This window comes from Chelonia mydas, chromosome 16 (genome assembly GCF_015237465.2).
Source record: "Chelonia mydas isolate rCheMyd1 chromosome 16, rCheMyd1.pri.v2, whole genome shotgun sequence".
In the NCBI taxonomy this organism is placed as follows: Eukaryota; Metazoa; Chordata; order Testudines; family Cheloniidae; genus Chelonia; species Chelonia mydas.
In genome coordinates, this window is record NC_057857.1 from 11,830,583 (window position 1) to 11,853,074 (window position 22,492).

The 22,492-nt window shown below is 44.0% G+C and overlaps 2 protein-coding genes and 1 long non-coding RNA gene across 7 annotated transcripts in view; 2 read left to right on the forward strand and 1 right to left on the reverse strand.

The window, feature by feature from the left end:
- Positions 1-10,765, forward strand: part of LOC102932197 (collagen alpha-1(XXVII) chain B) — a 299,945-nt gene extending 289,180 nt beyond the window's left edge. For all 5 annotated transcript variants that reach the window (XM_043530414.1, XM_043530416.1, XM_043530415.1 and 2 more), the window contains 9 exons: positions 844-879; positions 1,548-1,565; positions 1,970-2,005; positions 2,317-2,343; positions 2,666-2,734; positions 3,736-3,904; positions 4,142-4,251; positions 7,126-7,344; positions 8,104-10,765. In XM_043530414.1, the coding sequence (XP_043386349.1) occupies positions 844-879; positions 1,548-1,565; positions 1,970-2,005; positions 2,317-2,343; positions 2,666-2,734; positions 3,736-3,904; positions 4,142-4,251; positions 7,126-7,344; positions 8,104-8,250 (831 nt within the window). In that variant the 3' untranslated portion in view covers positions 8,251-10,765. The remainder of the gene's footprint in view (positions 1-843; positions 880-1,547; positions 1,566-1,969; positions 2,006-2,316; positions 2,344-2,665; positions 2,735-3,735; positions 3,905-4,141; positions 4,252-7,125; positions 7,345-8,103) is intronic.
- Positions 10,294-12,922, reverse strand: LOC122463124. The gene is made up of 3 exons (XR_006286161.1): positions 12,828-12,922; positions 11,552-11,737; positions 10,294-10,741 (listed from the first exon to the last, which is right to left on the reverse strand). It is a non-coding gene; the product is annotated as an uncharacterized LOC122463124 (long non-coding RNA).
- Positions 12,923-13,664: 742 nt separating this feature from the next.
- On the forward strand, positions 13,665-20,724 carry LOC102942151 (alpha-1-acid glycoprotein 2). The gene is made up of 6 exons (XM_007057278.4): positions 13,665-13,831; positions 15,834-15,976; positions 16,634-16,707; positions 17,304-17,405; positions 18,203-18,303; positions 20,341-20,724. Exons 1-6 carry the CDS (start codon positions 13,718-13,720, stop codon positions 20,368-20,370), a joined length of 564 nt encoding a protein of 187 aa, XP_007057340.2. The 5' UTR covers positions 13,665-13,717; the 3' UTR covers positions 20,371-20,724.
- The last annotated feature ends 1,768 nt before the right edge of the window (positions 20,725-22,492 follow it).

Consider the following 22,492-nt stretch of genomic DNA (forward strand, 5'->3'; position numbering starts at 1 on the left):
TTGGGGTGGGAAGGATTAGACTGTTAAGGGTGATATTTATAAGCTGTGGAGCCAGATTTGGAAAAGAACTCCTCAGCAAGTAATGAAATTTTCAAGAGAGTTCGCACCAAATGTGCTGAGCTCCTCTGAAAATTTGGCCAAGTATCACAATGGGAAATACTAGTTTCTGAGCACTTCTGAAGATCTGGCCCAGGACTCCTATTCCCACCCCAACTCCTAAAATCCAAAAGGGGGCACTCAGTCAAAACTTCCTAAAAATAAAGAATAAAATATTTCTCTGCTTCCCTCCTCTTATTTTATGATGCCACTTTCAAAGTCAAATAAACACACACACACAGGAACTGATGTTGACAAAGATGAAAAAAATCTATGGGAAAATACAAGGATTAGTCCATCAGTTTTAAAAGTGAGGCGGGATGAGCTGAATTAAATGTCTCAGGGAAGAAATATGTAACACCCTAATTGGCAGGTGTGGGACAGAACAAGTACACACCTTGCAACTCTGACACCAAACAGCATATATGCACCAGAAGTGCTATAACGGTTACAAAGCCTTGGCTGTTCCCTTGACATGAATACCTTTAGCCAGACTTCAGCCTGGAAGTTTATAAACATTCCTTTTTGTTCACTCCACTTGTATTCTGTGAAACTTTCAACAACACTAGCTACTTTTTCCCCAAAGAAGGGAGACAAGACAGACAACCAGCCATGTTTTGTTTAGAGATATAGTTGGGCCACATGCAGAGAGTTTTTCACCAAAACATGTCAAACCCTCAACATGATGATTACTCTTATTAGGAGCCTGCCTGATTCTAATCATGTTCTATGTGGTTCTTTAAATAGGGGCCCAAAGGAGACAAAGGCAGCCGCGGTGAAACGGTAAGCACTCTTCCAGAATCCTTCAGGTACCTCAACTGCATAGGAGACTGTTCTCAGATTGGGTAGACAGAGGATACCAGACAGATGGAATAGGAGGAAGCAAAAAACTAACTCAGCCTTTCATCCTTCCAAGATCGATACAGTGAGCTTCATGCAGTTTTACTGTGTGCGCATTTTTCAGAAGAGTCCTTTATAAAAAGATGTCCCTTTCTGCGCTGCATAGCCATTAAAGATCCCAAGACACTTTTCAAATAATTGGGGATTCTGCCTCAATATCCTTTGCCATGATTTCCCTTGGCAATATGCTGGGCCCAGGTTTCTTGCTGCCCTCCAACGTGGCTGCATTTTGATACAGCTTCTAAAACATACTGACAGGTTTCAGAGTAGCAGCCGTGTTCGTCTGTATTCACAAAAAGAAAAGGAGTACTTGTGGCACCTTAGAGACTAACCAGTTTATTTGAGCATAAGCTTTCGTGAGCTACAGCTGCATCCGATGAAGTGAGCTGTAGCTCACGAAAGCTTATGCTCAAATAAATTGGTTAGTCTCTAAGGTGCCACAAGTACTCCTTTTCTTTTTTCTTAAAACATACTGGAAACCCTTGGGATGAAAGACCTTACGTTAGAGGCATGCAATCGTTTGACACATTCCTCCTGATTTTCTTCTGCAGGGTTTGCAAGGTCCAAGGGTGAGTATTTCAGAGAACTGGTTTCTGGCTGTCGCCATCCTTGCTTGAATAAACGGATGTGCCACAAAGTTTAGGAGGGAGGGAGAGGAACTATGGACAGTAGGGAAAGTAAAAAAAATGGGGGGGTGGCATGGGACCAGAGAGGTGCAGCCACATGCCACTAAGGATGACAAAAGCATGAGAGCTACATGAGGAGACAATATAGCATAGTAAAAAGCTGCACTGTGGGAAGATGTGGCCACCTCCTGTCTCCACAACGGGTTGAGCTGAGGGACAATAATATGTTGAAGAGCTGGAAGATTTTTGGGAGAGAACAGATATGGGAGGGGGCTCATCTTTTTCTGGGATACAAGGATGAATAATTTCACTGCTGACATTTTACTCACTGATGCTTTTCTCTTTAGGGTCCACCAGGCCCACGAGGACTCCCTGGGCCTCCGGTACGTACATCGGGAAAGGGTTCAGAGGATGACAAGCCCTATCCAAAGAGACTACTCACTCATTTGGAAATTACACCGATTCCGCCTGTAAAATAAGGATAATAAATTACTTCACAGGGAGTTTGCATGTCTGAATGAACTAATGCTTGTAAAGCGCTTGGAGATCTAAAGGAAATAATATTTCCCCTCTGTAGTGAGGACCCCACAGGAAAGAGGGATAATCTCAAAAGGGGATCAGAAATTCTTTGACAATATTATCCATTGAACATAAAAATCAGTCATAGTTAACAGTTTTTTCTTTTGGTTTCTAGGGTCCAATAAGAATTCCAGCTTCATTTGTAAGTTGCTAGGTTTTATTCTATACAATAGATTTGTTATTGTTGATAGTGAGTGAAGTTGTGATACGCACATGTGAACATATGTAGAGCTCAGAAACTCACAAGTGTCCTGCTTTCCCAAGCTGATGTCCCCTAGCCTAGAACATCCCCCCTACATGGACTGAGCAGAAGATACAAGCAATATCCTGCTAGAATGGTATTTGGCACCTAGATATAGAGAAACATCTACTGTTCAGTTTGCTTGTGCAAAGGGCACTCATCTCCTGTTACAAATAGGTCTCACAATCTCCTAAAATGCCGTTGTTATATTTTTCCCCACCAGCAGCAGGATGACTTTGGTGCAGCTTTCCAGGCAATGATGGACTCAAACACCGCACTCAGATCTACAGAGGTACCAGCATGCTTTTCAACCTACCAAGCTTTGATACAGATGCAGAGTGCTGACTGTGTAATCTTAAAGAGGGGAAACAGCCTTTCATGCCACCTTGCCTGCTCTTTTGATGTAAAGCAATTCCATCTTCCCAATTTCCTTCCATGATCCTATCCCTCTACCAGTATACAACACAAAGCTTGAATGCATGGTTCTTACTCACCTGACTTCAGTAGGAATTTTGCCTGTGTAAGGACTGCAGGATTAGACTTTGGTTTGTTAAGCTTGTGCAAATCTTAACATTTCCTTTCTCTCACCTCTTTTCAATGAGATGTCCAGTCTGTTCAGTCGCTTGATAATTTAAAGGGCTCTCAACCTGAGCTGCATTCAAAATGTTTCTATTCAGGTAGAGGTGTGCTCTAGATTACAGATGCATTGCTTCTTTTCTAAAGAATCCCACTGTTCACACTAAGAACAGACGAATATGTTTAAGGCCCCCATCAGTTCCAGAACCTAGAATGTTTGCGTTCTGCTGTTGGAAAAAGGTGGGGAGGCATTATCCCCATTGTAAAGAATTGCAAAAATTTAGCCAATGCACGTTATTGCCAAGACTGGACTGGGCTGCCATCAGAGAATGCTTGTGCTCTCCGAATAGAATCCTGGGGGGTTTCTGCCCTCTTAATGTTTTGCTTCTCTCTTTTGGGGAACAGTGATGAATAGCTGGGACCATCTAGTGTCAGTCATGCTTCCTTCTTTATAGCATGCATGTGGGAAAGTTCCCAATTCAGAACAGCTAGCTATGACTGTTTGGACTGAATGGCATTGGTCACTTCCATTACTGACTGTACCTTTTGCCTGGGGTGTTTTTCCCAAGAATACAAAGGGGTCAGTTGCCATTGTTACGCATTCTGATGACGTGTCTAACCAATGCAGCATTTGTTTGTGGGGGCTTCTCAAACCGCAGCAGTTCTGTCAAGCTCAACAGTCAGTGCCTGACTGCCATCTTCTCTATTCCACAACAGAGCTATCAACATTCAGACTTTCTGATGCTAAACCAGGAAGGAGAGATCTTTAAGACTCTACACTACCTCAGCAACCTCATCCAGAGCATCAAAAGACCCCTGGGAACCAAGGAGAACCCTGCACGCATCTGTCGAGACCTCATGAACTGTGAACAGAAGATGGGTGATGGTAAGCAGCACAACCATGTCCTGGGAATTCTCCCAGCCGCAAGAGGGATACACGTATAGGGCCAGTTAAAGCAGTTCAAATAAACAGGCCCACTTTCACGGGACTAGCGTAGACACATTATGCAGAGAAATTAAAAATCTCTTCATCTGCTGACGCCTTTCTGGATCTTATGCATACGAAATGCTGACTGGTTCACTCACCTATTCTTCCTCATCCCAGATTGCTCCCTTTCTTCAGGTACTTACTGGATTGACCCAAATCTCGGCTGTTCTTCAGACACCATTCAAGTCACCTGTAACTTCACCAAAGGTGGACAGACATGTCTCAGCCCCATCACTGCCTCTAAGGTACACACAGTTCTACCACTGTCTCTCAGCAGGCTTCCCCTCCCACTAGAAAGCAAATGCTATGTTGTTAAAGTGAGATTTAGGGTAGTGCGTAACAATGTATATTGATTTGTGCCAAAGGGGGTAGAATTTACTACTGCTGTATCAGTTTCCTCACATTATTGGGTATGTATTAGTTCTTATATTGCTGTTTTAACAGTTTTGAAAAAAAAATTGCTTATTATTCTTCAATTACATTCTAACACTGTTCTTTGTCTATATTATGGCTGAAACCATGACAACACTGATTAGACTGCCCCACCTCCTCTCCAGCTAGTCTGTAGTCCCCATAGATCAGGGAGTGAATGCTACGGTTCTACCAACACATGGATAATTTACCAGTATCATTAGAAGGAGTGGGTGAATATTCCAAACATGCTTCTAAAAATATTTTGTTGAATTTTTAAATTAAGTCCCTTCAGTCACTTTCATGTCTCTTTGTATTTGCTTTCCATAAATGGTTGTGAGAAACAGTTCAACTCACATGCACAAGCAGTTTAGGGTGAAATCCTGTCTTTTTTTACTTTAGTGGGAGTAGGATTTCACCACAGAATTTTAAATTCCCCCATACGTGTATTTAGAAAGAGGTGCTTGCAAATGCACACTCATCCAACTAGGGACCAGAAACTATATTGAGACTTATCAGAATTAACCACCACAGTTCTATTATCGAATTACTTGAAGAGAACTATTCAATGATTTTGGGGGTAAATTTCTTTAATTTTGTGGAATGATCCAATACATTCTTATCCCCAAGAAGTGGGAGGAAATAGCAGTCTGCTTCCAGATTTTCCACAAACAGGAACAGGCTTATTCATTCACTTTTAATCAGGATGAATGAGTGGCACATGCAGAGACAGAGAGAAGCTAGCATGAGACAAGAACAGAGAAACTAGAAAAAGCCCAAACACTAGGTAAGACTGGAAAGCAGGAAGCTTTCTGAAGTTATGATGAAGACCCTGTGATAGTACCATAATGTACTTCCTGTATTAAATTATTACAGCACTAGACTCTCCCTACATTTATTCCTTCTCCCCCAACATATTGCTGTGTACAGCAACAGGAGGGATGGTGGAAGCTTTTCCAACATAGAGCTATTGGCACAGGGGAATAAGCAGACTCTCTAGTTCCACTATTGCCTGGCTCATCACTGTCAGCAACAGTTACTTGCACAGCATAGGTGTATGCTCCAGATAAGCAGTTAAAGAATAAAATGCTCATTTACTCAATAACTCCACCCAAGACTGAAGGAGGTACGAGTTTCAAGGAACTATACCCAGTAGGGATGGGATTTTCAAAAACACACAGCCTTGCTGATGATTTCTTTGGGGTGTGATTTTTCAAAACTACTAGGCCTAACTCTGCACCCATATTCATTTAGCCATCACCTACAAGAGATAATTCAGCCAAAACAAGCCACCTACATAGTATGAAACATCAAACCAATCAGAAACAGAACACTGATGCTTGCTGCATCAGCATCAATGGTGGATTCCATGCAAAGTCAGGAGTCTGCAAGGCATTAATAAGCTGTTCAGAAGTCACTATAGGCTTCAAGAAAACCTGACGTAAAATCGAGAGCCCACTTCGCACATGAAAAAAAACACCACAATTGACATTAATTGGCCCCTCAGAGAAGCCAGTGAGACTGAATTTCCCTCCAATCCTTAGATGGGATGCTACTAGTTCAAAGGTGTATTGGCTGGGTAGTGTGGTGAAAGTTTGTCCTTCCACTGCCCCTGCTGCATGGCTCACTGGAGGACTTCAGTCTCCAGGATTGTTTACCCAGCCCTGAACTCACACAGTGTTGCAACTAAGTTGAAGATTCAATAGCAATAGGACTGGAGTTCTTGGTCCCTTTAAACAAAGCCCATCCTGCCTCTTGCCTTGTAGGCTTCCTTACTGAGGGCCTAGGCTGGTTTGAAACTGCCCTGTCTACACTCTGGTTAGAAAAAAATTTTCAAACCCTTTGTTGTTTACAGCTATGCCAGACTAGTCTAATAGAACCGTGCAGGTATGACAGAGAGGCCTCCTCTCACCATGCTTCTTTGCAGAAGCAATGTTTGAACCAGTGGCTCACATTACTTTTGTAATACTAGATTGACAGGTTCCTAGGTATAAGAAAAGTCAGCAATCTCTGTGTCCCCTGCAAAGGGAAGCAAAATCAAATACAAGAAAACTCTCCAGGCTGGTTCAGCATCTAGCCAGGATCACATTGGGCATATAGATTGAATATAAAAAGGGCTCCAAGTTAAAACTTTAATTCCAGAACCCTGTGACATTCACATCTGGAGTCAAGTGCCAGCACCCAGACCTACACAGTAACAAAAATCTTGTGTGTGGTACATTACAAGGACTGCCCTGTGATTTTGAACTGGTTCACCCCATAACAGCTGTCTAAATTGCCTATTTAGCAAAGTGAAAAAGTTGGGGACAGCAGGTATCATAGGCCAGGGGAGGCTAAGCCGCCCCAAACCCAGGCTGTGGCCCCGCCCATGCTCCTCTCTGAAGCCGGTGGGAGCTCAGCTCCACCTGGTGGCCTGGGGCTCGGGCTTGCCAGCAATTTGGTGATGGGGCCGGAGCTCGGGTGTCTGGGTGACCAGCGGCTCAGGGCTCCTCTGTCGGGCACAGGGGTTGCTCCTGATAGGCTAGCCTCCCCCAAGGGGGGGTTCAACTTCTGCCCATGGGGACAGCTGTAATGTACATTAATACACTAAATATCTTTGCTGCTGCTTGCACTAACTGCACCACTCTAAGACTACTGGGTGTATCTTACTCACGGTCTTCGGGATGAGGTGTCTTAATTTTCATATTATCTCTTTGTTGCGTTAACAGCTGGAATTCAACATTGGTAGAGTCCAGATGAACTTCCTTCACCTACTGAGCTCAGAGGTGGTTCAGTACATCACCATCCACTGTTTGAACATGTCAGTGTGGAGGGAAGAGTCAGTTCAGAAGCCTTCAGAAAAAGCTGTGCGTTTCAAGGCCTGGAATGGACAGATATTTGAAGCAGAAGGGCCGTTCAAGCCAGAGGTGGCAACAGATGATTGCAAGGTACAGAGCCCCTACAACATGGCCAACAAAGCTGCTAAAAAAAAACCAAACTGACCTAAGAGAAAGTGGGAGAACTGGAGATGCAGCATGCCCAGTCAAGGGGACTTCACGGGGACATAAGAAACCAGAAGACATTAAATTTAGCCAAAGTCTAAGTACCCTTAGAGCATGCTGCAAGATCCAACTATTGTCAGTGCTTCCCCACCAAGACCAAAGACAAGGGAACAGCGCTGGAAGAGCATTAGCCTCTATGAACCCCGCTCTGAGCAATTTGCATTCAGATCTAGTTAATCTGGGCAGCGCTTACATTCTGCAGTAAGAGATACTATAGAAATGCTTAAAATAGAGAACACATTTGAGTACCCTTTTTATTTAGAAGAGTATTCTGCTTGGAGACAGTGTGATCTAGTGTATAGAGTTGAGAGATCTGTCTTCTATTCCCAATTCTTGCCCAGGGTTACACTGAGTCCGTAGCCATCTTTCAAATCCACACTTTGAAGGGTGACCTCTAATTTTAGGTGCCCAGCATAGAGGTTTCATTTTCAGTGATGCGGAGTACTCACTGCTTCTACTCACTAGATCACATTGCCTCCATTTCCGCAACCCACAGTGTCTCACTTTGCCATAACTATGAACTGGTGATAACTTACCTGTCTCAGTAGATAGTGCTTTTCAGCCATATCTTGATGGAAATTATTCTTCCCCACAGGGATCTACTCACTCAGCTAATTGACCCATTTTCTCTCCCTCTTGGTTCAGATTCAGGATGGACACTGGCATAAGACTGTCCTTATGTTTCGGACACAGGACCCTAATCAGCTGCCAATTGTCAACATCTACAACCTTCCACCATCCGAGCCAGAGAAACAGTATCACCTCGAGGTCGGACCCGTGTGCTTCCTTTGAACTGTGATCTCTACAGTGCTCCAAGGTTTTGACCCCTTTTGGGGGGGCCTACATGTTTAAGTAGGATCCCCTGTCCCTCTTCAGCACAGATGGCTGGGCCTTGTCATTTGGGTCAACTGTTGCTCTGGCCATAGAGCTCAAAGTCTTAAAGAACCTTGATCTCCCGAACTCAGTCGATTCTCCAGCATAGTCTTGAAAGAAATTTTAAAAAGCAGAACACTGGGGGGATCCTGGCATCAGCCAAGACATGAACAGTGAAGGGGGATCAGGAACTTGAAGGCCAGATAACACGAGCAATTCCATACACAGAGCTTTTTCCACAACCAAAGAAATAGAGAGAGATCTCAAGAAGAAACCTACAGTGCATATCTTTTTTCCTACCCCGTTCCTGAGTTACCAAATGTTCTTTCCATAAAATTAGAGCCTCCCTTTAAGAGCTCATCTTCTGGACAGCTCACCGCTGAATAAAAGAGAGAGATGAAGTTCTCATAAGTGGATTTGCAAGTTGAATCTGGCTGCTCTGTGTACAGGAAGCATTTGATGTGCAATATTAGAAGAGAAACAAATATATAGATATATATTTTATTTAAGCAAAAAAAAAATTAAGTTCTTCCTTCCGTGAGTCAGTCTAATAAACATCCCTTCTCATGTGTGATGATAGGGTGGGGGAGAGTCCCAAAGCTGAAAGGGGAAAATAGATGTTTGGGGTGGGGGGGGCAGGGAGGAAGAGACTGGTGCTAAAATAGAGAGAGGATGGGCTCGTCTGGTTTGTTTCTACCTCTCACTGTGAAATCTCTGGTGCTCTTAAAAAAGTGTGTTATTTTATATATGATTTTAAACTATTTAAGGTTCTGAAGGTGCTACAATGTTTTGCCACAGACCCAAAAAAACCAACAGCCATGGGGACTTCTCTAGAACAAGAGAAGGTGGCGGGAGGGCAGTTTGCAGTCTTTAGCTAAATCAGAAGAAAAAATTGAAATATTTTAAACACACTAACAAAGGCAAATGATTTTTTTAAATCTAGGTTCGTAAAGATAATTGCCTTGGGTGTCAGTAAATAGACAGCACAAAATGTGTCTAAAATAAGTGTGCCCTTGGGTTTTTTAATGGCATTTCACTGTTTTATTTTTCAGTGGGCAAGTTGTACCCCCCAAAGCTGTAAGAATTCAATTGTAGGGGAGCCTTGAAGAGAGCTAGTTTGGGTTGTTTCTGTTATATAAATAGTTTTTCCATGTTGACAATGTGTATAGTTTCCTTGCCAGCTCTTCTGTATGCAGTGATTCCCTACACTGGGATCCAACAGCTGATCTTATTTAAAAAAAAAAAAAAAAAAAAAAAGTCCTTTGTCAGGACCTGTCTGTCAAAGCTGAAATTACGGTACCTTGTTGCTTCAGAACCCCACCAAGCTTGGAGGGGCTTTTGTTTTGTAGAAATCTAGACTCTATGTGTAAATTTGGAGTTTTAAAAAAAAAAAAGAGGATAATTATGGTAATCTCTTTATTCTACATAAGGAATAATATTATGTAATCTGAGCTGTACTGTATCAAATGCTTCAGTGCCTGTTTTGGAGTTTTTCATGTCTCGTATGGACTACGGATTATTTTGTTTGGAGAAAAACAGTCTAATTTTATGTATTCTTTTTTGCAATGGTCTTCAGTTTGTTTTTCCAGTGAGCTAAAAGTTAACAAGATTTTTCAAATACCTCAACTCCCTTTCTGATTCTGGTGCTTCTCCTCAAAATACCTCAAGCTGCCAGCGCAGGGCTCAGCCATTGAGTGCCTCTCATCCCAGATCATTCTTCAGTGCCTTTGTGTTGAAGTTACCATAATCTCATCTCTTGCTTGCTTCTTTCCTAGCACTCCCACACACATTCTCTGTTCCATTTCTCATCCTCTTGTTAATGGTTTTTTATGTTTCATGAGGTTGGAATTTCCATTTGTTCGCCTTAAATTTTTTTTTTTTTTTGGGAATGTTAAATAAATATTTAAAACTGAAGCATTGAAATGGGACGTTCATGGTTTTTTGCTTCTTCACAGGAAATTAAGATGGGTGAGAGGAGCAGAAATATCCTCAGGTTCAAAGCTCTAACACAGGTGGAGCTTAAATCTAAACTTAGCCCCCTACGATCCTGCAACCAGCATCCTGGGGACAGAGCACATCACCTGCATAGAGAGCCCTATTGGCTTAGGCAGGACTCTGAATGGGGACACGGTTCTGCCTATATGGCACTCATTGCAGGATGAAGCCCATCGCTGCAAGCAGACCAATTGATAGACCCTTTCTCTGAAAAACAAACAAATCCTAAAAAATCTTCATAGAAGATTCACCAGCCCAGGCACTAAATCCTCCATTTAGCCATAATAGAAAACACAAAATACTGATCCATCAAAATCACTTGTCCCAGTCAAGACGAGTTGTTCAAGCATATGTATGACAAAGCTGCCCACCAAGCTGATTTCTCCTCTGCTTTCCCTTCAGGTTACTCTCTCCACTAGAAAGAAAAGAAAAAGCAGCTAGCACACTAGTCTTTTCCACTAGGCTCCAATAACCCCACATAGCTGTTTAAATCACGTTTCAAAACTCTGTTAATTCTTGATGGGGTGTGAGCAGGACAAAATGTGTACATTAGAGTAAGTTTTAGTCCAGGTATCTCCTGCACCTGCTGGCTTTGCCAAGACTTCCTTCAACCATTCAGTTAAGTTTGGGAAGATGCATGGCCTGGTGCATGAGCTTCCATTCAACTGGTAATAGCTACCCATATTACAACTAGAGCTCAATGTATGCATAGATCAGTTTGGATTTCCCACAGAAGCAACTAGGTCATTTTCTCTTCCAGGAACAGCTAGCATCCTGCTTCCTGGAAGAAAGTTAAACATTGCAGCTTTAAACCGTCATTCAGTGCTGCTTTGCATGAATTCCCATCAACATGGGTGACTTTTTGCCAGATCTACCCTATCCCAATCCCTCCCTCCAACCCTAGGCTAGGTTTGAAGGAGAAATCATAATCAGAGGCAAGCAGCTGTGGAAATTTTGCTATAATTGCTTAATGGAACTGATGGGAAACAGTTCCAGATAAGCTTTGACAGTATGTCAAAAGAAGCACAGACACTGAAGGGCTGATTATATCTGACGGAAGTCCACCGTTATTCAATCACAAAATGTTAGTGTTCAGGAAAGAGACAGACAAATACAAGTGCACACAATTAGCTACACATACAGCTATATGGCCACCAGCCCATCATATTATATATCCACCAAACAAAAGGATACAAAACATAGGGATTAAAAGCAATTAACTCACTCTGAAGCTAGAGAAGTCATAACAGTAAAAAAAAAGAGTCCATTCACATTGCACTGGCAGTTCCTTTGCCTTACGTGCACAGTTGGTGTTTGACAAGTGGGTCTCTGTCTTCCAAGGACTGTTCCTAACACATCATCTTAAAAGGATTAAGAAATAGCTAAGTAAGGGAAGCTGGTCTATCAGGATCTAGAGAAACAGCAGAGGAGGAAAGGCAGGTTATAAAGGCCATTTTATCAATACAAAGCTAGATCTATTAGTCTGGTGAGAGCGCTAGTGCAATAGTTGAACAGTGAATCCAGCAAGGCAATCTTAAAATCTACAGGGATTAATGCTGTAATGAATAAAATTAATGCACAGAAGTGGCATAAAACAAGCCCTCTCAAAGGGCTCAGATACTAGAGTGATAGGTGCCAACGTAAGAACCTATATAAAAAGACAAAGGTTGAATAAAGGGCCAAAATCTTCTCTCCTTTACACTAGTGCAACTCTCTTCAAGTCAATGGAATTATACTGGCATGATAGAAGATTTAGTTTGGCATTGCAGACTATGAGACAGAGAGCTGAAAACAAAGGGGTTTACTTTTAAGAGTGGCAGCATCCTCCATGTCTCACTGTGGGCAAGGCTTAGCACCTTCCTGGGAATGGTATCCTTTGTCACCCTACACAGGACTTAACGGCACTATCAGCCAATTTATAAGCCACGCTGTGACTAAGCCAATGTAGAAAAATATGAAAGTTCCCTAAGGATTTTAGTCTGCTCTAGCTACAGCCTCAGCATATCCCATTATCTCAGACCACAAGGCTGTCAAAGTGCCACTTTGAGGCTTCTTTAGTCAAACATACATAGCTTTTAAGTCCAGCACAAAGCAGGTGATATAGTTACACAGGGTTTCTACATCCAACAGGTGTCCTCAGAGGGTTCTGGGATGATTTAGAGAGGAAGGACGGTTCTGTGGTAAAGGCACTAGATTGGGACTCGGAAAAACTGGGTTCCATTCCCAGTTCTGCCACAGGTTCCATTTGTGGCCTTAGAGAAATTAAGTTACTTGCCTCTGCTTAATTCTCCCTTTCTACCTCCCTGATCTGTCTTGTCGACTTAGACTAAGTGCTTCAGAGTAGAAACCAGCCTACTCCATTTATGTAGTGTCTAGCACAACAGAGCCCCAATTTCATTCGGGGCCCCTGGCCGTTGTGTAATAAAAATAAATGACCATTTCTTATCTTACTTAGCAGAAGCTAGTATAGGAGGAGGCCAACAAAACCAAGCAGGGCTCACCTCAAACTCCTGAAGATCCCACTTAGGCAGTGATGGAGGCCACATCTGGCAGATACATTCAAGGCAGCATCTCAGAAAAGAAATGCAAAAATACCCATCAATCTAGGTAGAAAAGCAGACAGTAAAAGTAAGAAGCTGAAAGGAAGCATAAGTAAAGAAGGATGAATAGTTAAAAGCTTTGACATTATTACAAATTGATTAATTAACCCCTCAATATTAAATAAAAGAACTATGGACAGTTAATGGTGCAAAATAGATAAGGCCTTAAGCAGTAACAATAGTCTGTCATCAGCAAGGAATAAGGAAGCAACAGTGTAAAGGAAGTTGAAGCCATTATACCTCATTAGCAAGCAGGCACATCCCATCCACTGATGAGTACAATTGGGGTGGGGAAGGGGAGCAGCAGGGAAAGTTTTCCATTAATGATGTAGCAAGTTGCTGAACTCCAATTCACCTCATTTGCTCCCCCTTTTATAAAATACTTTTTGTGAATATTTGTGCAACCAGCATTGTGTCCGTATGAATGTTCAAGGGAAATTAATTTCAGTTGATGCAAACAGAAACCAATTATTAGAAAATGATTTTGTCTATAGATCTGTTTAAAGGGCTTTTTACATTTTGTCAACACACCCCATAAACCAAAAATGAATTTAGCCTTATGTTAGAAGTTTAACAGAACAGCACCTCTCATTGCTTCATCACTAAGCAAACAGAACATTGGCCAAGTCAGGTACACGTCGCCAGCAAATTCCTGGCTTCTGAGGTACATTTGGGAAATCTGAGATTTGGCGTCATGAATGTCTATAAATACAGATACCTGTGTTGAGATGAGAAGCTTCAGCTGGTCGAGTTTGATTCCACTGCTTCTCACTTCCCTTCAAAAAGAAATCATGGCACTGACCTGCATTGCTATTATTCTTGGTTTAGCACATCTCCTTACTGCTAAACCCCTGGATTGTGAGCCTCTAGTTCCAGAAACCATTGACAATGCAACAATGACCAAGGTAAGAAGTGCCCTTGGAAGGGCCTCAGCTTCTGATGCTTATATTCTAGATGGGGCACTCAGAGGTTCATTAAGGACCTGTCCTAGACTAAGGCACAGGCCAGGCATGCAGGCAAGGGAACCATTTAGTAAAATTAACCATATAGTCAGGCTTTAATCTTACAAGCTGAGTAGTATTTATACCTCATCAGTACCCGCTGAAATATAAATTACTGAATGGAAACTGGGCAACAGCATAGTGTGCTCCGCAGGTTTTAATCTAAGACCTGGAGATGTCTGGATTCCAAGTGATAGACCCAGGAGGGAACCCTTAGAAATTAGAGGAAGACCATTTGACAGAGCACCTCAGTCCATTGGATTGGTCCCTGAGGAACATTTACTAAGTGCCTTCCCCACCTACTTTTAAACATACCAAGCGATGGGGATTCCAGGAGCCTGGGCCTCTTCCCAAAAAAGTATCCTTGAAATCTTAGGGCCCTCAGCATCCTAATGTTCATGCCACTTATTTTACTGGGGATTCTTAATAAATCTCTCTCTGAAGTGATGCCAGTGACTGTGGAATCAATGTGAAGAGAGTGCGACAATGGCAGCTAAAGTCAACGCTTACAGTCTGGAAACTCAGGTGGAATGCTGCCCTCTGCAGATATAGGGGAAAAAAAGCCAGCATAAAACCAATCGACTTCCTTCCCCATTCTGTGAGCCACTCACAGCCCTAACACGTTAGCTCTTGCAGATGAAGGATGCCTGCAGGGCAGCTGGCTCCTGTCTTTACAGAGCTCATGAAGGGGCTCCACAAGAGGAGCTTACAGATGCTTCCAGTTTTCTAAAATGATGCCAGCAGTTCCAGCCATATTTTGTTGGCATCAGCTCCTTAGCAGGGAACATGAATGCCCCCCTCTCCTCTTGTACTATGTGCTACCTCAGCTGTCGCTATGTCTTCTTTTTACTGTCCACTTTCTTTACGTGTCTCCACTGCTTAATTTGTCCCAGGGCTGAGCCCCGGCACCTCTGGGCATCCCATGTCAGTCATGAAAGTAAAAAAATTGCTTGATCCCCAGCAACCTCCTACATTACATGTCTCCTTTCCCATCTCTTCTCTGCCGTTTGGTCTTTTTTGTGTCCCCTCTTCCTTTTGATTTCTTATTCTTGTTTGTTTGTTTGCCTGTTTTTGCCAACTCTTCTCCCTACCCCCCGACCCATAGCTCTGATTCCCCCTCCCTACTTCATCAGCCAGCAGATGACACACCTTGCTAATGGGAGTGGGGGTGGGGCATAGCTGCTATCCAATCCAGAGCTAAGTGCCATGGGAGCAAAGGAGAGGAGTTTAGCACAGTGAGCTGCCAGCTGAGCCTGAACCCCTGTACACATGAGCTGTTCCCACGGCCAGCTGCATTACACAAGGCAGTAGGGAGGGAAGGTAGAGGACTTTCAAGGAGCTACCATCCTCTTTGCCGGTGGATGAGGTAGCATGTTTATTCCATGGGGGGTGGTATCTGGCATCTTTCCCTTCTCCTGGGCATGTGGTCCTGCACAACCTCTCCCCCCAAGTTTGAAAACAGTGTATTACTGTTACCCCACCTAGAATACTCACCACGACTTTGGGACAAATGGGTAGCATGGTGCTGGCCTAGGGTCACATACGTAGGCTAGAGCATTGCACAGAGTGCTTTGATGGCGTAAGAAGGTTGTTGTGGTTTTTCAGCACCTTGATCCTCTTTCCATCAGGTAAGAAGAGGCTATCACCACCAGCTGTGAGAAAAGCATGGGGTAACTGGCAATCTGCCATAAAACTTACTGCCACAAAAAAATAGGTCTATTTAAGTTGTAAGTTTAGGAGAGAGACCATTCTCCTCTGTGTCCGTACAGTGACTTGTACAAGAGGGGCCCTGATCCTGACTGGGACCAATACACAATCCAAATAAATAATTACACATACACACATGCTGAGGCTTATAGGGTCTCCTAACAATTTGTTTCTTTTTCTTCCCTCCTCATCTTCACAGCTGCTGGGCAAATGGTTCTACATTGTTGGGGCCTCTCAGCACCCACGCACCCTAAAGGAGATGGAATTGATAAAGAATGCTTATTACTTCATATACCCTAGCAGCCATCAAGACAACTTCCCCGTCACACAAGTCATGAAACTGTAAGAGCATTTACAACACAGACCTTACTGACAGTGACATGCTCCCTTACTCAGGGAAAATATTTACACAAACATTTTCCTCAGTAGGACCAGGCTACTAGGAACTATCATTAATGAAACAATGTGCAAAGTCTTTCTTGCAGTGTGACTCTTACCTACGCTTGAAGATCCCCCTGACTCACACTGAGGTTGCATATGGCTATTGCATGCTTATCCAGACCACTACCAGGAGCCACCGTGCAGCCTTCCCTAACTCCATCTCTTCCTCTTAGGCCTTCTCATTCATAGTCGTCCCTGATCTTCTGGACAGCAAGCTCCATTATTGTCTCATGGAGCACCTTTGGCCTGCATTGTACGTGTTCTATATCTGGGCAAGGGCCATTAAAATCCAGGGCTGTCAATCCTGCATCAAATCCTATTCTCATACACACAAAGTGCTACTCTGGAACAGAAGGGTGGATTCAGCTAACCTGACAATCCCTTCAGATTTCCCTCAGTTGACTGGGGATGCTAATGTAATATACATACAGAAAGTTTGTGTGCAGTTCTGTGTTTGATAGAGGCATGTAATTCACATTGGCTAACAGAATTTAACCCAGAGAGCCATAGAGCATCACCCTCTGTGGTTAGTCCACTGATTAATCTCTTCCCCTTTAGGAAGGACAAGTGTGTGGTGGACAACTCCAGTTACATTTCAGTCATCTGGGACAATTTTACAATGATCCTGCACGGTAAGAATCCAGAGATGCTAAGGAGAAAAGCAGAAATGTCCAGGGCATCCTATTGGGAAGGGTGGATTGAGTTGGGGTTGGAGAGGTAGGAAGGTTTTTCTCCTACATTTCACTTCCTCATTTCTACCACACACTTATCTGGTCCCACAGCAGAGTTGCTTAACTAATATGAATCCAGAGGTCAGCTTCCCCCACTTGGCAAGGAATAATTTCCTCCCCTCGTGGGCAATTCTTTGCAACATGCTCATTACAGTGATAGAAGGATTTGTCTGTATCAGGTCATTTCTGTAGCCAGTAGTGGCCTCCATATGCAACAAACACACAGAACTGCCAAAGCTGATCATTCTGCTACCAGCTAACACTAGTTTCCAAAAGGGTTTAGCCTGCAGGCGTGAAGGGGTCAGCACAGCCACGTAGGTCTGCCAAGCCACATCTAAACACCGGTTTCTAGGTCTGTATGAGATGAGTTTTTTACACCTATACACAGTACCACCAAATCACAGAATACAGTCAAATGTCCTTGTAGGTTTATATTACACTTCTCCTGAGATTTGGACCGAATACTCTAACCACCCCTTGTGCCTGTTCTCCTGAAGGGCCAAACGAAACTGGCATAGCACAACTTATCAAGAGCCGCTCTGAAGACACTATGACACTATACCACATTGATGGGACCCACAAAGGGTTATCGATCTCGGGTAAGTAAAGCACATCCCCGCACCAGAAAAGGACCGAGATAGCCAGAGATGCTCTATGTAGCCCCTGTTACGACAGCATCTCACAAACCCCCTGCAAAGTAGAGCTGTTCAATTATCCCCATTTTACAGGGAAGGAACTGAGAGGCACAGAGTAAATTACGTACCTTGCCCAAAGGCACACAAGAAGAGCCTGGAACTGAATGCAGGTCTCTCAAGGACCAGTGCCCTAAACTGAAAGAGCATCCTTCCTTCTGATCTGCTCCTAGAAAAGTGGCTGCAACACCCAAGAAAGAGAAAGGCAGGAACAGGGCATGAAAATTAAGTAGCTGCCTAGTCTGGCCTGGGAAGGAACTGTGGCTGATTCTAGATCTTTTAAAGCACCGTGTATATGCTTAACAACAATTATCTAGGTCCTAGGATAAAAAGATTGTGGCCAGGAGGGTAAATATTAAAACCTCGGAATCAGTTTTGATTTTAGGGACACCCCATAACTCTTCCCATCTCCCACTGGAGATGGGATGACCAGACAAGTCTCTTTTATCCCCTCCCCCACCCAATAATAATAATAATAATAATAGGGGAAATAGAGGGTCCCAGCAAAGAAGAATAAAGAGGGGATGCAGCTCCCTTAGCTCAAGGGGAAGAGGTACATGCTTTTGAGTAGGAGATCTGAGTGCTACTCTTTTGTTGCTGTGAAAGCCTCAAACAAACCGTAGGTACAATGCAGCCACTATACCTCCTAAAACCAACTCTGCCAAATGATTTTCTGCAATTTAGTATTTCATCTTTCAAAACAGCCCGGGCCCAAAACATGAGCACAGAGCAGCTGGAAGAATTCAAAACTCAAGTGGCATGCCTTGGACTGAAGGAAGAGGAAACATTCTATTCTCTAGATAAGGTAAAGATCAACATGGGGTTCCTATGAGAGTTATCAAGCCATCTTTAGAGCTTCAGAATCACATTGAAATTACCTGGAGCTGGGATCAAATTAAATGCTCCAGCCTCCTCCCTGAAAAGTGGCTTAAAAAAAAGAAAGAAGTTTAGTAACCCAAAGCAAACCCCAACACGTAACATATTCAAGAGTATGCACTGCACCACGATGATATGATATAATGAATGGGCTAGTGAGCCGTCCACTGCCGTTTAATTAATGGAATCAAAACTGCTCAACCATCTGCTATAGCAGGGGTGAGCAGGCAAACTTTTTGGCCTGAGGGCCACATCAGATTTCAGAAATTGTATGGAGGGCCGATTAGGGGAGGCGCTGTCTTCCCAAACAGCCAGGTGTGGCCCGGCCCCCCACCCCCTATGCAACCCCCCCGGCTTCTCACCCCCTGATGGCTCCCCCAGGACTCCTGCTCCATCCAACTCCCCCTGTTCCCTGAGAGCCCCCCTGGGACCCCTGCCCCATCCACCCCCACCCCCCTCTCTCTGTCCCCCGACCTCCCCCAGACCCCCCCCAACACCCCCTCTCCTGCCTGACTGCCCCCCAGGACCCCCACCCCATCCAACCACCCCTTCTCCCTGACTGCCCCCGGAATTCCTGCCCCCATTCCTCGCCCTCTGACCGCCCTGACCCCATCCACACCCCCAGCCCCTGCCCTCTATCCAACCCCCCTCCCTGCCACCTTACCACGCTGCCTGGAGCACCGCTGGCTGGCGGCGCAGCTGCAGCAGGACAGGAAGCCACGCACCGCGCAGCACAGAGCACCGGGTTTGGCCGGGCTCTGCAGCTGCACTGCCCCAGGAGCTTGCAGCCCCGCCTCCCAGAGCATTGCGCCGGCAGCGCCGTGAGCTGAGGCTGGGGGGGAGGAGGGACCGGGGGCAAGCCTCCCGGGCCAGGAGCTCGGGGCCAGGCAGAACGGTCCCACGGGCCGTAGTTTGCCCACCTCTGTACTGTAGAACTTATACTGGTAACCCCAGTGGAGACTCTCCTGTAGCTCCTGGTTAGAAGGAGGGTCTAAGCTAGCTGTCCTCATGAAATGCCAAGTGTGCACCATAGGGACAACCATGACATTCCCTAGTGGCCACAAATGTATTCACAGCAAGTATAATATAAACCAGAAAGAATACAGGAGCAAACCCTCTACCCCCATGCCTTGATAGGAATTAAACAGAGAGAACTTTAGCTGCACAGACCCCTTCCCCAAAAGGGGCATAAACCTTACACTTATTGTAAAACCAATAGGTACTGACCATGTACTGGGCTGGTGTTAGATCAGAGTCCTTCCCTTCCAAACTGCCTAATCCTTGGCTTCCTTGGGGAAGTGCCACCAGACTCCACATTCACCAATCCATTCCTTAAACCTCTCAAGTCTTTTGGAATCCTGTCAGGTTTAAACACCACCATAGTGAAAACTGAGATTGCCAAACCCAGGGCCTCCAAAAACATTGAGCCAGCATGCAATGATCAAGGCCAGACATACTCAGGCCCATTTAATAAATGCTTCTTCCTTCCCTCTGAGCAGCCAGCTCTCCCCAGTAGCTGGCTGGGGCAGCTGCTAGCCCTTAATGAGCTAACAATAGGCAATGCAAACCCACACAAGGAATACTGCATTTTAACAGCTTCTCTCTATTCTCCCAGCGAAGGGGTTTCGCCTTTAACATTCACCTCAATTTGCTTGCTTGACAAAAATCTTCGATGCTGAACAAGCATATTGTTCATATTCCCGAAGCAGCAATGAGCAAGTCCACAGCCTAGCTGAAGCAATTTAAATCTTTAAATAGCGAGAACTGTTCCTGCTACACAACTTCTTGCCCTAGAGGCTGCTGAAGTTGACACTATTTTAGCCTTTTGGGGATTCTAGTGTGTTAGGCAGGAGGAATTTGAAAATGCACAAGAAATAGTGCTAGTTTTGCTGTAAGAAAATCCTGTAATACTAAGAGCACATTTTACACACGCAATACTGACTCTCACTCTTGTTCATCTCTGTAGGATCTGTGTCCCATGGAAGAAGAAAGATGACAAAAAGCACTCAGTTGAACTGGTAGAATCATCACTGGGGTAACTCACATTTCCACGGCAACGTTGCTCTCCACACTGGATATCAGCAGTTGTTAATTCTCTTCCACCTGTTTAGCCACTGAAGGATCTCCCCTTGTTGCATCTGACCATGTGGTTTCTTTGGCACAAACTACTGACATTTTCATTTTGTGTTCTGCACCTTTACATTTCTAAGCACTCTTCACGCATGCAGAGCTCAGCAACCATTTGTTCTCAGCTCTTAGTGCAGACTTTCACAAAGGAGACCCACACACTATGCTCTCTCCTGAAGACTTTACTTTCGTTCTTTCTTGTTGATTTAAAAATAAAGATAAATCTGACTGACAGTAAATGTTTGCTATCCGAGTATGGCAAAAACAAATACCAGCTTTTTTTCCCCTACAGTAAAGGTCTTGTACTGACATCTGCCCCTTCAAGCAGCACTTACTATGCCCCAAAATAATATACAAACACACACACCTTTAAATTTTCTATAAAACAACTGTAACATGGCTGAATGATATCACCCTCCCCCCCCCTCCCCCGAGTGGCATCATAACACTTAGGGACAAATCCTGAGTTATTGGCCATTCACTACCAAGCCATCAGTGCCATAGTAATGGGCCATGAGAAAGCTGTCATTTTCTTCTGTGATAGAGACAAAGGAGATGGAAGAGACTTGGGTATGAATCAAAATTGCAGCCCAGATAAAAAGAAAGAATTTCCTTTTGTCTTTTCTCTCCTGTCCCCTGTTTGGTTTCCCTGCTGTACAGCTTAGCTCCCCTACATGGGAACTAGGAACAGAGCAGTGTTAGTGAAACCAGTAAGGAACTGATCCAGCTCCCATTAGAAGTCAAGGGAACGATTCCATTTTACTTCAGTGAGAGTTGGAACAGGCCCTAAAATCACTGTCTCTCAGGTATCAGCTAAGAGGTAAGCTGGGGAAAGGCACAGCTGACTTAAAAGATCCCCACCCTGCTTCAGTACGAGGTGTCACAATACCCCTACCCACTCACTCACTATATCCAAAAGCAGCGTTGCATGGTCTCTGGCCATGTTGCCAGGAAAGCCAAAAACAATCCAGCACACTGTGCCCTTAAATCTTCCATCAATGCACAAAGGGGTGCACCCCCTGACCTTATCTAGCACCATCACAGGGCTGCCCCAGAGATTCGTGAATTCACAGGAATGAGCCAGATCTGGGAACGTCACTACACGATATCTGGTGCAACGCCATCAACTGTGATCACTCTGGCTGGTGCAACAGTCCTCAGTAGACTGTGTGTGATTGACTGATTGATGAACTGAGCGATGGATGCAGAGGAAACCTTTCAACTTGTTCTGAAATTTTACAAACTATAGCTTCAAAACTAAACGTTGATATTGTTTTAGGGCCTGATCTCACAGTCTCCCATGCATAGAGGTTTCATTAACTTCAGTGGAACCTTCTCACACAAAAGGCCAGGAGGATCAGAGTACATTAAAGATGAAAGGCACCCTGCAGGGTGGGGAACACAAAGTGGGGAGAAAATTAAAATATTCCGTAGGACACATGCTCCAGGGCTCTGATGAGAATTCACACCTCACCCTTTTGAAGACAATGACACAGTACTGGAGTTCCATTTGGACTATGCCCATCACAGCCTGCACACACGAGCTCCACTTGCTGGGGGAGTCACACTGTCTAACCACAATGTAACCAACATCCCGCACAGTTCCTTAGGGAATCATTACCAAGGCACAGTCAAGATTGCTTGAGTGACTTTAACTGTGAATTTTCCCTTCTTTGAAATTTTTGGAGTATTATAACCTTATTATTTCATCTCTTTTTAATGTTTAGGGATCATTATAAGGTTTGAAAGACTGGAGTCAGTGATAGGAACTTTCAACAGAAAAGTGCAGTATGACATGGAGTTTTGTTTCATCTGCAAACATGAAAAAGCTCAGAGCTGCCTATTTCACACCACATTAAAGTGCAGAATTCAATGCAAAAGATACTTTTTTAAAATCATGGAAATTTCGCAGAAAAACACCTCATTACTTAATCAAATACAATGTGGCATGAGTTTATTACATGTATATTTGCACAGTAGATTTACTCCCC